The sequence below is a fragment of the Vombatus ursinus genome, unplaced genomic scaffold, assembly GCF_900497805.2.
Source record: "Vombatus ursinus unplaced genomic scaffold, bare-nosed wombat genome assembly UNPS02010284.1, whole genome shotgun sequence".
Classification (NCBI taxonomy): Eukaryota; Metazoa; Chordata; class Mammalia; order Diprotodontia; family Vombatidae; genus Vombatus; species Vombatus ursinus.
The window spans coordinates 13,760,208-13,779,332 of record NW_020950062.1 but is presented as its reverse complement, the minus strand read 5'-3'; the positions used below and the strand labels follow the sequence as shown (position 1 = coordinate 13,779,332).

General features: G+C 33.1%; 1 protein-coding gene across 3 annotated transcripts in view; it reads right to left on the bottom strand.

Annotated features, from left to right (window-relative positions):
* CSMD3 (CUB and Sushi multiple domains 3) overlaps positions 1 to 19,125 on the bottom strand; it is a 1,542,511-nt gene that overhangs the window by 353,973 nt on the left and 1,169,413 nt on the right. For all 3 annotated transcript variants that reach the window (XM_027854053.1, XM_027854054.1, XM_027854055.1), the window contains 3 exons: positions 16,073 to 16,264; positions 11,743 to 11,869; positions 7,898 to 8,100 (listed from right to left, as the gene is read on the bottom strand). In XM_027854053.1, the coding sequence (XP_027709854.1) occupies positions 7,898 to 8,100; positions 11,743 to 11,869; positions 16,073 to 16,264 (522 nt within the window). The remainder of the gene's footprint in view (positions 1 to 7,897; positions 8,101 to 11,742; positions 11,870 to 16,072; positions 16,265 to 19,125) is intronic.

Sequence of the window (19,125 nt, the reverse complement as noted above, 5' to 3'; positions counted from 1 at the left end):
TGCTCCAGGAATTCCATAATGCTATCCCTGACTGCTCAGAAGAGATTCCTTTGGTACTTAAGTTTCTGTAGAGCATATATTATTTCCCTTGTCTTTGAATCCCCCAAACCCAGGACAGGACAGCAGACAAAAGTAGTTAATTACTCATATGTACATTTTTAAAACTGGAAATAATAAAAAAAAATTGCCAATGTCAATACATTTAGCGTACTTTCAGCAAGAAAGGAGTGAGAATGTTGTTGACTGAGGGCATCTTAGATGTCCTATGTGTGTATATATGGTTTTCATGTAGAAGGTGCCTTTAGAATTGTATCATGAAGGAATGCAGGGATTCTAGTAGACAGATATAAGGAGAATGTTCATTTCAAGTATGGTGGACTAACAGTGCAAAGGCACAGAGACAATAGAAGTATGTGTGTAACAGCAAGTAATAATACAGAGTTGTGGTTTACTGATTATGGGGTAACATGGTCAGACCTGTTTTTTTAGGAATATCAGCCTGGTAGATTTGTGAAGGATTAGCTTGAAAGAAACCTAAAAGAATTGCAGAGGTTCAAATGAGGCATCAGAGAAAGGGGAGACTTGAATTAAGGAGACAAATTAGTAGGCTTTTGCAATAGTACAGGCAACTAACGTCAAATAAATAGAAATGTGGACCACTAAACCTAACACAAGGATCCCTGTAGGCCACATACTGACAGTTTATGTAATAGCCTGTATGTTTTATTGTATTGTTTTTATTTTGCTAAATATTCTCCAAATACATTTTAATCTGACTTGGGCAGCATCTATCAATGGGCCTGGGGTCCATTGGTTTGACTCCTTTAGTCCAGGCAATAGGTGATGAGACCCAGGATATGGAAGATGATTCTGCAAAAGAGATTAAGAAACGATTGCAAAGGAAAGACAGCCAAGACAGGGCATCAGTTGAATGGATAGATAGATAGATAGATAGATAGATAGATAGACAGACAGACAGATAGATAGAAACCCTGAAAGGAGGGTGTATCCATTTAAAAGAGAGTGGTCAAAAGTGTTAAATGCTGCAAAGAGGTCAAGGATGATTAAGATTTAGAAAAGACCACTGTATTTGGAAATTTAAAAAATCATTGAGATCATTGGAAAGTACACTTCAGCGGTAAGGTCAGAAGCCACATTACAAAGGACTGAGATATGTGTGGAAAAAGAGAGGAAATTGAGGCAATGAGAGCAAAAAACATTTTCTAGTACTTCAGCTATTAACTGGGAGGAGAGATATAGAATGTTAAATTTATATATGTGTGTGTGTGTATGTATACACATATATATGTATATATACATATATATATATCTTACAGATATATACCATCCTACATACAAATACACACACATACATATAGTATACACAGTACAGGGTATAGAAAACTGCCCTGATAATTCTGGAAGACCAAGGTTCATACCATGTCTTAGAAGTATAATTTGTGATCCTGGGAAAGCTATGCATCTTCTAAGGACTACAGGCAACTTTCTAAGATTTAAAGCTGCAGAACAGTTGTCAGTCTACATTGAAAGAAAGATTTTTCTCACAAGTTACCTACACCAATAACTGTGTACACATACACACACACAAAGAACCACAAATATAGAGAAAGAAAATTAAAGATAAACACATAGTAAATCACACATGGAAAAACTATATACATATGTATGTATGTATATATATACATATATACAGACACACATATACATATATAAAATGTTAGACTTTGACTAGGAAGTCTTGGATATGAATTCTACTGGTGGTATTACTAGCTCTATGACTAGGGGAAAGTCATAAACTCTGAGATTTAGAAAAATCTCTAAAACCATAAGTCTCGTGTGCATTGAGTTTCAGTCAAAACGGACTGTACTACATCCCTCATGGCTACCAATTCCTAACTCCTTATTTCTTCACTCCCCGTGGTATGTTCATAAGTACACATGTACATATTTTATATATGAACATATATAAATATAACATGCTTATAAACATATGCACATACATGCACACACACATATATACTTCCATTAAAGTATATTTGTGCCTGACCTTGTTGGGTAGAGTTAACCCTGTGTTCTCAAAGACAATACAAGTGAAGAGTAAGGTCTGATGGCTGGTACAAACCTGGAAAGACTTCAAATATAAATCTGTAGTATAAAAGCAGTCTAAATTTAGACAAGCTCTTCACCAGAAGGTTGGACACGAGGTAGGGGGTAGAAGTGGGAATAGCAATTCACAAAGATAGTCTTAAAGTGTAAAGAAATTGTAATCTGTGTTAGTGGAGGGAGTACCCCAACTGATAAAAAGCCATTTTTAAAGCATATAAATAAACAAATATGATATAATGTATGCATCTATTTAAATATATCTTTTAATAAGAAAAGTCTCCAGAAGATTATTTTCTAAAATACATGAAAAAGTGATATTAGGCCATAGCCAACTCTTTAGATTTACAAGGTTTTACATTTGTCCCTTCTATATTAGTACCTTTATGTTGAATATTGTATAATTTAAGGAACTTAAATTTAAGGAACTGCAATAAATTTGCATATAAAGGGAAACCAGGCTGAATAATAGCAGCAGTATAGCTGGAAAGAAACTTCAATTCATAGACAAATAATTTAGCCTGTAGTTGAAATGCAGAAGACAAGACAGAAGTAAATTTCACTTTGGGTGATTCTGCCCTTGATAGAACCCCTGCTTTGTAGAATATCCACCAATCTTTTCAAAAATGTTCAACATCATTAGCAGGCCTGAACTCTGGCAGCTACTCAGAAACATTGGCTATGTATAGAAGTTCATTATGATTCCACAGATACTACATAATGATATGGTGAGTTAGGCTAAATGACAGCATGTCACAGACACTACCCATCATCAGAGGAGTGAAACAAGGCTGCTTAATAAGTACAGATTTATCCATCTACTTTACCTAGTTCTGTTCATGGGATAAATGAGAAACTATGAGTTGATATTAGAATACATGTCCTAAAACTATGAAAAAAATTCCCAGATCAAGAAGTCCTTGAGACAGACATGAAACAACTGTTAAATTCCATTATCTGTGCACACACCCACACCCACACCCACACACATACATACATATACACATCTAATTGGAGACATGACAGATCATGAACTTCCTGCAGCCAACACAATGCTATCTAAGCATTGAAAAGCAAGCTGAAAAAAATCAAGATTTAGAGGTAGGAAGAATCTCAAGGTAAGTGAATGCTTTCCCCTCATTTTCTAGATGAGGAAACCAGTTGAGAGGTTAAGTGACTTGCCCAGGGTCACAGAGCTAATAAGTATCTGAAACAGGATTTGAACCCAGTTCATTCTAAGTTCAATTACAGTGCCCTATCCCATAGGCCACACAGGCTCCTTAAGTCTTCTAAATCCAAACCCAACATTCTTTCCTCTTTATCTAATTGACTCCCATGAGCAGAAGAGTCTAACAGAAAATTAATACATGTAATCAAAAATGAAATGGTGATATTTTGCAGTACCTTATTCTGGGGACACAAAGATAAAGAAATAGTTAATTATAACAAGGATTCAAGCATATTATCAGATTAACTAACAAAACAAACCATTGGCACGTCTTTCAGACCAAAGGAAACATTGATCACATATAGATTACTCCATCAACCTATAATAAAGGATAAACCCATTTTTATTAGTTTAATTGAAACTACCCACGTGACAATATATTAAACAGTATGATCTTACTGAAAAAAAAAAGTCATTGACCATGTCTTTGTTTCACCCTTTTGATAAAGCTTCTAAAAGTGGCCATGCCTTCAAAGTTCACAGTATGAAAAGTTATAATTTGTGAGTGACAAGAATCAGCCTGGGGGTTAGAATTAACCTAGGATATGGGCAGTATCAGAAAGAGAAAGTTGAAAGATGAGAGGGAGGAAAGGCAAGCAAGAGAGGAGCTTCTCAAGGTTTTCCCATGAGTCCACTCTACTGCTCTACCAGCAATAAATAGGAAAAAGGGAATCTTTATAGTCCTGTACAATCCAATCGATGAGCCATCCATATTGGAATGCAATTAGAGAGCAGGATCAGAAGTATTCACCAATTATACAGTAGTGAGCAAGGAAAAGAGGCTGAAGGAAGAATCAGCACCCTGGGTTTAGTTCTCCTCAAGAGGCACTAGGAGGCCATTTGGGGAATAAAATGGGGCACACAACAGTTACAATGGGGACTGCTAATAGATGTGAGTCTTAATGCCTAAACTGTATCACTGGAATTTCTGGGTTTGCAGTATTGTCTACAGGCCAATTAAGTGCCACCTTGTTTTTGAAGAAGCCATGAGCATAATGTCTGTGTGGTAGTTGTTCCTATAGTTGACTCTCTTCTTTCTGCTTCCCTTCTTCTCATGAAAGCAATATCTATTGTTAATCTATCCTTATGTCCCATTTTACTGTGATAATAAGACTTCAGTGAAATAAAATAAGAAAGAAAGAGGACGTAGTTTTCTAGGATCAATCCAAAAGAATTATTAAACTTTGTTGGCACTTAAATGGTTTTTGAATTTAATTTAATTTAATTTGATCAGTCTATCCAAACCACACTTTTAGGCCAGCAAATGATCACTGAGGCACAAAAATAATGGTAGAGGTAGGAGAGAGAGGTAGCCAGATCTCCGTAGAGAATTTTGCATTTCCTCCAAATGGTATCAAGATTATATAACCAGTGGGGGTGAGAATGGGATTGACAGTGTCTGTTCAATATTATTTTACAGGGTCATTCAAATAGCTATCAGCACATCCCTTCTGTGTGTAAAACAAGTGAGATCACTCATCATGCAAGAATAAGTATTCTTATTTAAAGAATACTAAATACCAAAAAGAAAGTACAAGAGAAAGAACAACATGGAGTGAAGATAGTAGATCTATACAACTACAGCAGCATGATACTATGGAAAGAGCAACAGATTAGGAGTTAGAAAACCTGTGATTAATTTCTATCTGTGTCACCTTAGGCAAATCAATTTATACTCATTTTTCCTCAGTTTTCTAATGTATAAAAATGAAGGAGTTGGGCTCATTTTATCTTCACAATAACTTTGGGAGGTGCTGTCATTATTATTATTATCATTACTATTTTATAGATGAGGAAATTAATGTAGGTAGAGACTAAATGACTTGCTTCAAGTCACACACCTAGTAAGTATCTGAGGATGAATTTGAACTCAGGTCTTCATGACTGTAGATTAAGCATTCTATCTATTATATTAATTAGCTAAAAGATGGCTACATAAATAAAGATCATGAAATTAAACAAGCATATTTACCTATATAGCTTATTCATGAGTGTTTCAAACTGATATATGAGTGACATCTCATCCTATAAAATTTTAATCCACAGTGTTCTATCTACTCCTTCTCTGAACATATTGAAATACGCTCTTATACATGATATTAATATCATCTTATTTAGTTTTGGTGATGTGAGTTTTGCAACTGTAACATGGCTCTCAAAAATATACCTTTTTCAAAAGAAGAGTATAAATAAAAAGAGATATGGAAGTAGTTATGTATATTAAGAAGATAAACTCATGTGAGAAGGAACCAGAGGCTGAAAGTGTGGTGGAGATTAATTTTGCAGAGATCAACAGAAATTTTATTATCAGCCTAATAATACAGACAGAAAGAGGAAACAGATGAATTACTGTAAGAGCTTACAATCCTGAAATGAGGATGATATAGTAGCAATGGAGAATTTCAATAATCCAGATATCCAGACATCTGCAGAAACATCCTTTTTCTCCTAAAGCAGCACAGTTAATAATTCTTTGGCTTGCTTCAAGGATAATTTCATCTTTCAAAAGGTGAATGAGTGTGCTGGTTATTCTGGACCTGACTCTGACAGAGAAGAATGGGGGGAAATGAAGTAGAAATGACAGGAAAAATGGGGGGAAATGTTACTTTTGTCATAATATTCCTGATAGAAGAAAAGAAAGTTGGTGATATTCTGATAAACTCTACACATGAGGAGAGCAGATTTAAAGGTTCAAGTAAAACTCTACATGGGAAGTCATAAGAGATGAGTAAATTCTCAAAAATGAAATTCTCCAGACATAGCAACAAGTCTGATAAAGGAGAGCTGTCTAAAGAGAGCAATGTAGTTAAAGAGGAAATTCATTGAATGAACCACACAATAAGCATCTATTAAAACCCTGTACTGTGTCAGGCATTGTGCTGGGTACTAGGAATAAAAAGACAAAACAAAACTGTCCTTGTTCTCAAGGAACATAGATTTTATTAGAAAAGGAGGGAATGTACACATATAAACAAATGCCCTATAACTGCCATTTGTGAAGAAAGGCAGTTTAACTGTCATTCTGGAGAGACAACTGTAATGACCAAAGAGAAACCAAGCAAAGAGATTACATAGGACTATGAGAACTTGAGACAGAGTGAATCATCTCTTATATTACAAAAGAAGCATCATGAATAGAATTCTTGAGAAGAGACTTTGCCATCTTGAGAGAACTGAATTACTGAACTATAATCTGTGGGAAAGTTGCATTTGACAGAGATGACTTTGGCAGTGCAATTCTCATTGAGATATATTGTCAAAATATTTGAATTCTTTGCCTTATTTATTATAGTATTATTTAATTGTAAATTCAGTGTTTGATGTTTGTTTATATCCATAGATTAGGAGGTTGAGATATCTCTATATTTCTAGATAGCTAGCTATGTAATCTAGCTATCAAGCTATCCACAGTAATTTTGGCAGGCCACTAGCAGCTGTGGATGTTAGGAAAGCAAATCAGCAAGTGGTACTTAAACTGAGCTTGGAAAGAAGCTAGAGAATCTGAGAGGCAGAAGTGAGAAGGAAGTACATTCCAAACATGGGACTTAGACAAAAGGAGAGAAAATGGTTTGTCCTGTCCTGGGAATAACAAGTAGGACAGTTTGTCTGAAATGTAGAATGTATGAAGAAATGCAATATATAATTAGCCTGGTTAAAATTAATAGCATCACAAGTATAAGTGAGAGAGAGAGGTCAGATAGCAGTTTTTCTGAAAAAAAAATTTTTGAAAATTTTAGTAAGTTTCAAGCTTAGTCAATAGTATAATACGGTTGCTTAAAACTGAAACAAAGCAACCAAAAGACACTGAATGCAATCTTTGGCTATATTAAGAGAAGTACAGAATCCTGGAATTAGAAATGATATTCATTCTCTACTCTGCCCGGGTCAAATCTGCAGCTGTGTTAAGTTCTAGAAAACATAGCTCAACAAATGTTGGCATCTTGAGTGATAAAGTCTTGAGTCCATTCTACACAAAGACTAAATGAACTAACTGGTGTTGATCATCCTGTAAAAGAAAACACTTAGGGAGAAACAGCATAGCCTTCTTTAAGTTACAGCAATTGAAGAAGGATTATATTTTCCCTGCTTGGCCCCATTGCTCACAACTAGTAACAAAAAATCCATCGGTAGAGCACGTTTTCTCATCCTAAAGGTCTCTATAGCAATGAAAGCACAGGTCAGTGTATATTCTCATCCCTACCTCTAATCATGCTTAGCATGTTTGATCTCATAATATATACAACTTTCAATTGGAATGCATTTGCTATATTATATCCACCTTAGCTATAAAAGAATGAGGAAAGTAGAGAAAGAAGTGGTTAATTTTCACTGAAAAGTTAATTTGCAATAAATTGAAATTGATTATTGAAATGATATCCATGTTACTGGCAAAATAAGCATATAATTTTAATATTATGTTAGCCAGAACCACAAAAACATTATTTTTAGATTTTTAAAATGCCCAACAACTAAAAAGGAAAATTCAAACAAATTAGAAACAGGCATAGGACTTGGCACAAAATACAAAAGAAATATGAAACTTACTTGAAAATTGAATGGCAAATCCAGATTTGCTGATGTAGAAGTCTGTGTCAAATTGGATTGTTACTATGTTTAGCGTGCTATGGATACCTTCTGGAATGAGGGATCCACTAATTTCCTTTAGTAGCATCTCATTTTCAGGTGGACCATCCCAAACTCGTAGGATATCATGTGATGCTTCGGTATCAAAGGCAAGAAACTGTAAACTGTGAGATAATCATATGTATGTTTCAGTATTTCAAAATTATATTAAATTTTAAATTAGAAACATAAAAATACAATTTACATTTTCAGGATGTCCCATGCAAAGTGTAATTATCTATATCTATTTATCTGTTGACCCATCTATCATCTCTCCATATATACATCAAACTTGTATATGACAATATTCTTTATCTGTATATTTCTTATCTGTAGTAGTTCATAATTAATACCACCATAACTAAATAATTTGTGATTTTTATCAGTAAAGTTGCTACCTGTATTTGTACACAGCACAATCCCTCCACAGTTTAAAAAATAGCATTCATGAGTTTCTTTGACAGGAGAAATTCATCCTCCTGTGGTTAACCTGATGATGATTTTTTTTATTTTTCTTTTTATTTTTTTTAACATTTTCTTTTTTTTAATTCTTTTTTTTATTTTTAGTTTTCAACATTTGCTTCCACAAGATTTTGAGTTCCAAATTTTCACCCCATCTCACCCCTCCCCCCACCCTAAGATGGCATGCATTCTGAATACCCCTTCCCCTAGTCTGCTTTCCCTGCTACCTCTCCCTGCCTTCCCCTTCTATTTTCCTGTAGGGCAGGATAGATTTCTGTACCCCATTTCCTGTATTTCTTATTTCCCAGTTGCATGTGAAAACATTTTTTTTAAACATGTGTTTTTAAAACTTTGGGTTCCAAATTTTCTCCCTTCGTCCCTCCCCCCCCCCAACCCTCATTGAAAAGGCAAGCTACTCAATATAGGCTATATATGTGCAGTTATGCAAAACACTTCCATAAGTAGACATGCAGTGAAAAACTAACTCTATTTCCCTTAATCCTATCCCACCCCCCCATTTATTCTATTCTTTCTTTTGACCCTGTCCCTCCTCAGAAGTACTTGCTTCTGATTACCCCCTTTCCCAATCTGCCCTCCTCTCTATCATCCCCCTACTCTCTTGTCCCCTTCCCCTCCTATTTTCCTGTAGGGTAAGACATATTTCCATGCCCAATTGAGTGTATGTTATTCCCTCCTTAAGTCAAATACTATGAGAATAAGATTCACTCATTCCCTCTTACCTTCCCCCATTTCCCCTCCACTGTAAAAGCCTTTTCTTTTCTGTTCTTTTGTGAGATAATTTACATTCGAATTACACTGAAAATATTAGAGCACATGTTTTGACATATTGCAAAGGAGTTGCTATTAATTTCTTTCTTGTGCATTATATAAATAAACTTTAAAAATATATACAACATGCACATGACATTAAAATATGAACTACACAAAATGTTTTTGGGTTTTTTTTTCTTCAACATAGTTCAGAAAATGAATTATCTGAACATGTTTGTGACTGGGGTGAAGTAGGTCAATTTTGATGCTTTTCATTTTGAATATCAGTGGCCAAGCACTGCTTGATTATATAGATAGAGACTCAGCATCAAAGTATTTACTCCTCAATTTCTTTGATTAAAACATATAAAATACATATCTTTTTTGCATCACTAGAATAAAAAGTTGATATAGGGGCAGCTAGGTGGTAGAGTGGATAGAGCACTGGCCCGGAAGTCAGGAAGACCTGAGTTCAAATCGAGTCTCAGATCAAACATTTAACTCTAGCTGTGTGACTCTGGGCAAGTCATTTAACCCCAATTGCCAAAAAAAAAAAGAAAAAGAAAAAGAAAAAGGAAAAAAAAAGTTGATATAGAGAAAAACCACTTTAGAAAAGTAATTGGACTGTTATTGTTATATAAACAAAAATCCTTTTTAAGTAAAACTTTTAAAAATTTAAATGCAGTTTCCTACAAATAATTTGAAAAATAGTTTATTTTTAAATTATTTTTATTAGAAATGCAGAAAAATATTTACATGGAGATAAAGAAGCTAGTGCTTTCCAAATGATTATCTGGGAGGAGTAACTCCTTGTTAGATATAATGTAATCAGCTAGACTTACAAAGATCCCCTATCACATTATTAATGGAGGTACTGAGGCAACAAGATATGATGTACAAAGCATTGAACTTGCAGTCAGGAGAACCTTGGGTTCAAATCCCATTTCAGATATTTATTAGCTGTGTGACCACAAGCAAAACAATCTTTCTGTACTGTTTTTTTTCATCTATAATATGAAGCAGTTAAGCTTAATGACCTTTTACCTCTAAACCAATGAACCTATCACATAGGGGAATAAGATATTGAATGAGTAATCTTCAATAAAGCAAAGGCATTTGGTAGCATGTTATGGTTTAAAGTGGTAGAGGCTTATAGACATCTGGTGCTGTGAGTAATACATGAAAATCTCTTAACTTCTAGTCCATTTTCCTGTATACGCTAGTAATCAGTAACCTGATTTCTCATTTCTCAGGTCTCTACTTGATCTTGGATAAGGATAATCTCATCACCTGAAATGTTATCACCCTAATGATTAGCTCAGCTTTAGATACTCCACCTTCTCAACCACCTTAACTGACTTTATCCCCTGAATGGAGGGGCTAGAGCACTAAATTCCCTCCAAAAGCTTCCTTTATAGAGAGCTGGGAACTGAACTTCCCTGAAAATTCTTCATTTTCCATCAGTAGCTCTACTTCCCCTCTGGTGGCCCTTCTACTATCCCTTTTCAGCTTCCTTTTGTGTGTTTTCTTCCTTGAGGGCAGTGACTTTTTCTTAGTCTCACAATTAGTAGGCACTTAGAATGGAAAGAAAAATTTGAAGATTTCATTTCTATCAATACTCCATTTGATTTGTTCATTGGATTTATGTCCAGTCATCTGAGACAAACCGATGAATTCCAAATGTTGACATTAGAAAATATATACACACACACACACACACATATACTTCGAATGTAGATTTTGTAGTCATGTAATTCAATCCCTTTGTTCAGTATTGTAGCAGTCTGACAGACCAAAATGAAAGGAAAAGGGTGTTCTGGATCATTCTTCCTCCCTTTCCAGTTTCTTATACTTGTGCAGGTTTTTTTTAATTAGTACACTGGGCATGTCAATACTTCGATACATTTATTTTTTTGGGGGGGAGGCATGAAAGAACTTGCAAATTTATTTGTCATTAAAATTTTTTTATTTTACTTTTTCAGTTAATAAAAGCCATTTTCACTCCTACCTACTTTGCGGGGAGAGGGTTGGGATAAAAACAAAACCTTTGTCATGAATATGCATATTCAAACAAAACAAATCTCCTTGTCCATGTCTACTGAATAAATGTCTTATTCTACTTCTACCCATTTAAAAAGTACACCATTTTCCTAGTGGTAAAGAATCAATTAGTAACAGATGATGTGTCTACACCACCAAGGTCAAGTAGAAAGGTGTTAAACCAGGTAACTGATTAGAATACAGGACACTGGACTAGGAGTTAAGGAACCTGAATTCCAGTTCCAGCTCTATCACTAACTAAAATAGATCAGAGACCTTAAAACATCTTCTGAATGTCAGTTACTAATACTTAATCAGTAAGTCTCAGTTTTTTTATACATTCAATTAGGCAATTGACCTAGATGATGGCAGACTGATATTTTAATGGTTGATGCTACTTTTTAAAACACGAAAACTGACTAGCACATCTGGAAAATTCAGATATCTAAATCCTCACCAATAAGAATAATGATTTTAGAATTAAAAAAGAGTACCTAACGATGTTTCCGGGATCCACCTCAATCATCCACATGCACCTCAGATTATTGTCATAAGGAAAGGGGTAGCCAGGAGATAAGATTCTTCCTGATGATTCTCCTTTAAAACGACCTCCACATTCAGCTAATAAAAAACATAATTTGATTCAAATTATAATTTGATGTTGATTTTAACAGTCACAACATAATCTCCTAGAGTTCTCTAATACTGAAAATCTAGATACAAAATTTGATTAAAAATAGTCATAAAATGATTATCACAAAAATATCTAACAACAGTTAATGCTCTATAAAATGGCATATAAAGATTTTTTTTACTTTATTATTACCTAGGTTAATATTAACCAAAACATTAATTGAAAATATTCAAAGTGGAAAAACTCAAAACAAAGATTATATAAGTAACAACAAAATGAAATTCATGGGAAAATTTTAAAATGACATTAAAAATTGTAGATCAATTTACATATATAAATTTTCTACAGGGAAAAGAAGAGAAAAAATAGGAGGATGGGACTATATGGGAGGAAAAGGAAAATGAAGAAGAAAGAAGAAGGAGGGAATGAAGAAAGGCCTGAATAAGTTATTTCTTACTATTTAGTCTCAAAATGAAAAAAATCACTATAGTTATCTTGTGAAAATATTATCTTTACAATGATCTCTCAGGCCATCTATATTTTATAGAATTCAGAAAATCATCTTTTAAATCACTCTCATCTCTTTTCTTCTCAATTACTCCCAAATAAAAGTAAAAACTTGTTTTGATTTTTCATCCTATTTTAAATTTAACTTAATTTGAACTTAATATTGCCTTTAATATTTGTTCATAAAATGTATTAGCTATGAAATGTTTATATACATGTACATATATATGAAATAGTGTTATTTTGTGAAACAAATCAAAATAGTGGGCTTGTACATTTTAATGACAGGATTATACATTTCATATTTGGGGTGACATTAACATATCTAGTATTGTTCAAGAATACTTTTTCCCTTTTATAATGATATCATAAATACATATTTACAACTGTTTCCATTTTTAAATGATCAAAATTACTATTGCTTTCCATATTGAAAGGGAGAGAAACGAAAATATTTTAGTGGAATCATTGATCACAGAACAAATGCAAACACTATAATGAATTACAGCTACTTTGACAAAATTCCTAACTTCACCATTAACTCACCCTGATTACAAAAGTAAGGAAATTTTCTCATTTGGAAACACAGAAAAAGTTTGATCTAAGTAACTAAATGATTTCTGAATTTTCAGTTTCTACTCCCTCCCCTCCTCACCCCAGTATTTTCCATGCCCTTCTCACTGTGTGAAGATATAAAATCAAGAGCAAGAGACAAAGGTCATAGATGACACTAGAATGTGGGGTTGTGCTTTTGAGCTCTGGATTTCCTCCATAAAGGCTTTGCAGGCTCATATATAACTCTACAACTTGGTTATCTTTTCTCACATGTTTTAGTATTTATATTTACAGAAAGAACGATAATTAATGTAAAATTTAATAAAAATTGTTACAGTCAAATTGGAATTTCCTAGCATTTCCTAATATTGAAAATCTTGATATAAAATTTGATTAAAAATAGTGATAAAATGATAATCTTACCTCAAAAATGTCTAACACTTTATAAAATTTCAATAAAGATTTAATGAGTCCTTTTGTACTTTATAATTATCTAGACAATTATCTAGGATTAATTACTAGAAGTTTCAAAGATTTAAAAAAAATTAAAACTAAAATTTTATTTACTATCTTGTACTTTATTATCAATTAATAATCATTCCCTGCTGTGTTTCTTGCTCGCTACTCTTCCCCATTCTTTTGCCCTCAATGACCTAATAATGCACATTAATTTATCAATGATTTATTTAAACTGAACTTTCCCTTGAAGGTAAAAATACTTTGAAAATTCATATGGTATTTATTAATTCATTTGTAATTTTAAATTCAAACATAAGTACTTATTATGTTTTCTTTAAAAAGCTTCCAAATAATTATTTCAAAATATGACAAATAGATTAAAAGAACCAAAATGTATTAGGGGAGGGAAGGAAAAAAAGAGTAGACTGAATGACAACTGAAAATTATTAGCTAAGGACAGCAGCTGTCAAAAGTACTATAGGGCAGTGATGTTGACAGTAGAAAACACTATCTAAAATTGCATATTATCTTCCATTATCATGAACATCATCACCATCACTGAGCTTCTTGCCACCAGCTTATAACTATATTCCCTTATCCTCTAGCATAACAATTTTTAGACCAATTTTCCCAGAAAATTTTAAGGAAAACCCATCCATTTATTTTGGAGTTATCAGAGAATGAAAATAAAACATATTTTATCACTTCAAATGCAATTCCAAATCTGATCCCTATCACATATATGATTTAAAAACAGTTGAACTTCCAAATGGTTGCTCTCAATGTGTATAATCCTTAGAAGGGGAAAAATAGTTGATCTCCGGGTTTAAAAGGTCATACGTTAGTAGAAAACAAATTTTTAAAAAGTTCACATCTTGAGCTTTTACTGCATTTTTAAATGTTCTGATTCACATTTTTAGTCAATCATTATAATTTATAATTTTGATTTCTCTAATTTTAAACTACTATAATACACAATATTTTTTTCATGAAAATATATTGCATTTACCTAAAAAAACAAAATGAAACAAATTAATCAAAGTTTTTTATGTAAGCAATGCCAGTGGATTAACCACTGGTTTTACACAGGATCTCACTGGAAAAGCTTTGCTTTGGCATTTAATCCCCAGTCTGATTGTAGGTACCATTAGATCAATCATTCTAAAATTAAGATACCAGTAAAACAAAAAAAAAAGTATTGAAGTCACTTAGTATGTGGTGGCAACATAGTTATTTCTAGTATTAATATTGTAGAAGACTGTTACCTAACAAAAATTCCAGCCTCAAGGAGATATAAAGTCTCACTGTAGCCCCCTAATAGATATATAAAACTATAAAATTCATTTTAAAATAAGTATTGAGATGATACAGTGGGCAGAGTGCAATACTGGAAATCAACAGAACTTCTGAATCTTAACTCAAAAATTTACTGTGTAATGATGAACAAGGCACTTGACTATTGAAAGTCTTGGTTATTTCAGTGTAAAATTCAGTAAGGATAGGAACTGTGATACAATAATAACAATTACAAGTGATGATGATGATGATGATATACCTGACAAACGGTGCTTTCACTAGTATAGAGAACTACATGATGAAAAAACTCCCTCTATCAATGTAGGTTGGCCCCTTTTCAGCAACTTTTATACAGAGGTCTGCTTAAAGAGAATCCTATTTGGGTCAGAGGTGGGACTTGAACCAAAGTTGTTCTGGTACCAAGGCCAGCTTTTCAACTAATATTTCATGTTGCCTTTAATAGAGAATAACATAAAGTGGGAATAATAATAACGCTAATATTACTTTCCTCAAAGGTTTTTGTTTTTTTGGAGGAAAACACCTTTTTATATGATTGTGGTTTACAATTATTATTGTTTTCAAATTTATATTCAAGTGGTTCCGATATTGCCCACTTCACTTTATTGAAGTGGAGGAATTCTCTTTTTTTTTTCCATTGGTCTGAAGCATTTTCCATTCAGAAAGGGCATTTTTGTTTATATACCCTACAGAAAACCATTTAACAAGAATAGAATGGGCTTGTTTGGTGCAGGGCACAGGGATTGTGAAGATAATACTATTAGAGGTAGAAAATTTTGGTGCCCTTAGAGTTCTGGTTTTAAACTTTAATATTTGTAAATGCTTTTTTAGGGCATATGTCATCTAACCTACCATTACTTTAAACAATTTTTTAAAAGATATTTTCTACTGAGATTAATTTCCAGTCAAAACTGAACCAAGAAGAAGTTAACAATGTTCCCTCTTTTCAAACTTGAAAGGGGAAGGAGAATTCTGTAGAGGTTTCCATTAGCACTATTTGTCAGTTTTATCATCATCATAGTTAATTGTTATTATTATTATTGATAGTAGTAGTAGTAATAACAGAAGTGGTAGTAGTAATAATGGCTAACATTTATATATGGCATTTTAAGTTGTTTTTTTTTTAAGTTTCCTTATTTTATATCATTTGGTTCTTATAACAATCATGCGAATTAGGTGCTCTTATTTTCCCCACTTTATAGATGGAAAAACTGAGGCTCATAGAGGTTAATGACTTGCCCAGGCTCAAAAAGGTTGTAAATGTCTAAGTTGGGATTTAAATCCAGGTCTTCCTGTTTAAAATCTCATATTCTATTCACTAGTTGCAAAATACTATATTAAAAATACTCTTTTACCAATACATGATGGCAGAGGGTAATCCCATGCTCTTCTTTCTCCTGTCATGCACTTTAAAAGGCTACTTCCATGGAGGGTATAACCTGGATTACATCCATAAATGATGGTGCTACCAGCAAAGTGGCCTTGATCACTGATCTTGTATCCAAATTGTGGCACACCAGGATCCTCACAATGTGAAAGTTCAAAACCTACGAGAAGAATGGATGATAATTAAAAGCAATATTGAACATGAGGATTTTAAAGATGAAAATTCATTTTTCCTTTTGATCATCTTTTAAAATTGAAACAAATTAAATTATGCTTATATATTATACAATTTCCTATTTTTTCTGTACACATTAGAAGATGCAATTTATTTTTTATACAGAACTAGCATTTTGTTACTACATGGAACTTACCTGTTGAGAAACTGTTTTGGTCTATCGGTCAATATACTCATAAGCATGGTAATTATAATAATAGTTTATTTACCCAGCCTAAGATGCAATGAAAGTTCTTTCCATTTCACATCATTTGTAACTGCCCTTAAATTCTGAGAAAAATCATCTTAGGCAAATTTAGATTCATTTCTTTTGGTTATATTAGTAAGGAAAAAATATAGAATGTGAGGATCACCGATCTAGAACCAGAAGAGACATCAGAGGCCAGCTAACCTAAACTGGTCATTTCAAAGAAGAGGGAATTGAGGCCCAGAAAAGTTCAGATATGTTGACGAGGCCACACATATAGGAAACACTCATATTTTAAACCTACTTTTTATAGTCTCTATTATGGTTAGATAATTATCTTGAAAAAACCTGAAGTTATAGAGAAAAAAAATTCTAGAAAAAAAACCCAACACTATAGCAGACATAAAACCCAATTTGTGGCATGAAATGAATTTACTCCTGGTTTTTTAAACTGAGACAAAACATTGTTAAATTACATGTAGACTGAAGAATTTAATTTTTCAAATATTTATTTATTTTTAGTTTTCAACATTCAATTTATAAGATTTTGAGTTTTAAATTTTCTATTCCTCCTTCCCCATCCACCCTCCCCAAGACAGCTTGCAATCTGATATGGGCTATACATGTACAATCATAAGAAACATATTTCCACATTACTCATGTTGTAAAGAACAATTAGTACCAAAGGGAAAAACTACGAGAAAGAAAAAAAAAAGCACTAAAAAAGAGGAAAAATAGTATGCTTCGATCTGTATTCAGACTCCACACTTATTTCTCTGGATATGAATACCATTTTCCATCATGAGTCTTTTAGAATTGTGCATTGCTGAAAAGAGCTAAGTCTATCAAAGTTGGTCATCACACAATGTGCTGTTACTGTGTATGATGTTTTCTTGGTTCTAATTACTTCACTCAGTATCAGTTCATACAAGTCTTTCCAGGATTTTCTGAAGTCCACCTGCTCATCATTTCTTATGGAACAATAGTATTCCATTATATTCATATACCACAACTTGTTCAGCCATTCCTCAATTGATGGGCATCCCCTCAACTTCCAATTCTTGGCCAGCAAAAAAGAGCTGCTATAAATATTTTTGTACATGTAGGTCTTTTTCCCATTTTTATGATCTGTTTGGGATACAGAACTAGAAGTGTTATTTCTAGATCAAAGAGTATGTGCAGTTTTGTAGCTCTTTGGGTGTAGTTCCAAATTGCTCTCCAGAATGGTTGGATCAATTCTCAACTGCACCAACAATGCATTGGTATTTCAATGTTCCCAACATTTTTCTTCTCCAACATTTATCATTTTCCTGTTTTGTAATGTTAGCTAATCTAATAGGTGTGATGTGGTTGTTTTGATTTTCATTTCTCTACTCCAATGATTTAGAGCATTTTTTATATGATTATAGATAGCTTTAATTTCTTCATCTGAAAACAGCCTGTTCATATCTTTTGATCATTTATCAACTGGGGAATGATTTGTATTCTCATAAATTTGACTCAGTTCTCTATTTATTTTGGAAATGAAGCCTTTATCAGAAACATTGGCTGTAAAAATTGTTCCCAACTTTCTGCTTCCCTTATAATCTTAATTGCACTGGCTGTGTTTGTGCAAAAACTTTTTAATTTAATGTTCTGCATTTCATAATTTTCTCTATCTCTTATTTGGTCATAGATTTTTCCATTCTGCATAGGTGTGAAAGGTAAACTATTCCTTGCTCTCCTAATATGTGTATAGTATCACCCTTTATGTCTAAATCTTGTACCCATTTTTACTTTATCTTGTTATACAGTGTAAGATGTTGGTGTATGCCTTGTTTCTGCCGTACTGTTTTCCAGTTTTTCCAGCAATTTTTGTCAAATAGTGAGTTCTTATCCCAGAAGCTAGAGTCTTTGGGTTTATGAAAAAGTAGATTACTATAGTCATTGTCTATGATATCTTGTACACTTAATGTATTCCACCAATCCACCATATTTCTTAGCAAGTACCAATTAGTTTTGATTATTGCTGCTTTATAATACAATTTTAGATCTGGTATGGCTAGTCCACTTTCCCTTAGATTTCTTTTTATTAATTCCCTTGATAGTCTGGACCTTTTGTTCTTCCAGATGACTTGTTACTATTTTTTTCTAAATAACTTTTCGGTACTTTGGTATGGCACTGAATACGTAAATTAATTTAGGTAGAATTGACATTTTTATCCTAGTAACTTGGCCTACTCATGAGCAACTGATGCTTTTCTAATTATTTAGATCTGAATTTACTGGTGTGAAAAGTATTTTGTAATTACATTCATACATTTAGTTTGTCTTGGCAGGTAGACTCAAATATTTTATAGTGTCTACAGTTACTTTGAATGGAATTTCTCTTTCTATCTCTTGCTGTTAAGCTTTGTTAGCAATATATAGAAATGCTGATGATTTATGTAGGTTTATTTTATATCCCACAACTTTGTTAAAGTGGCTAATTATTTAAAGTAGTTTTTTAGGCGAACCTCTAAGTATACCAACATATCATCTGCAAAGAGTGATAGCTTTGTTTCTTCATTGCCTATTCTAATTCCTTCAATATCTTTTCCTTCTCTTATTGCAAATGGTGA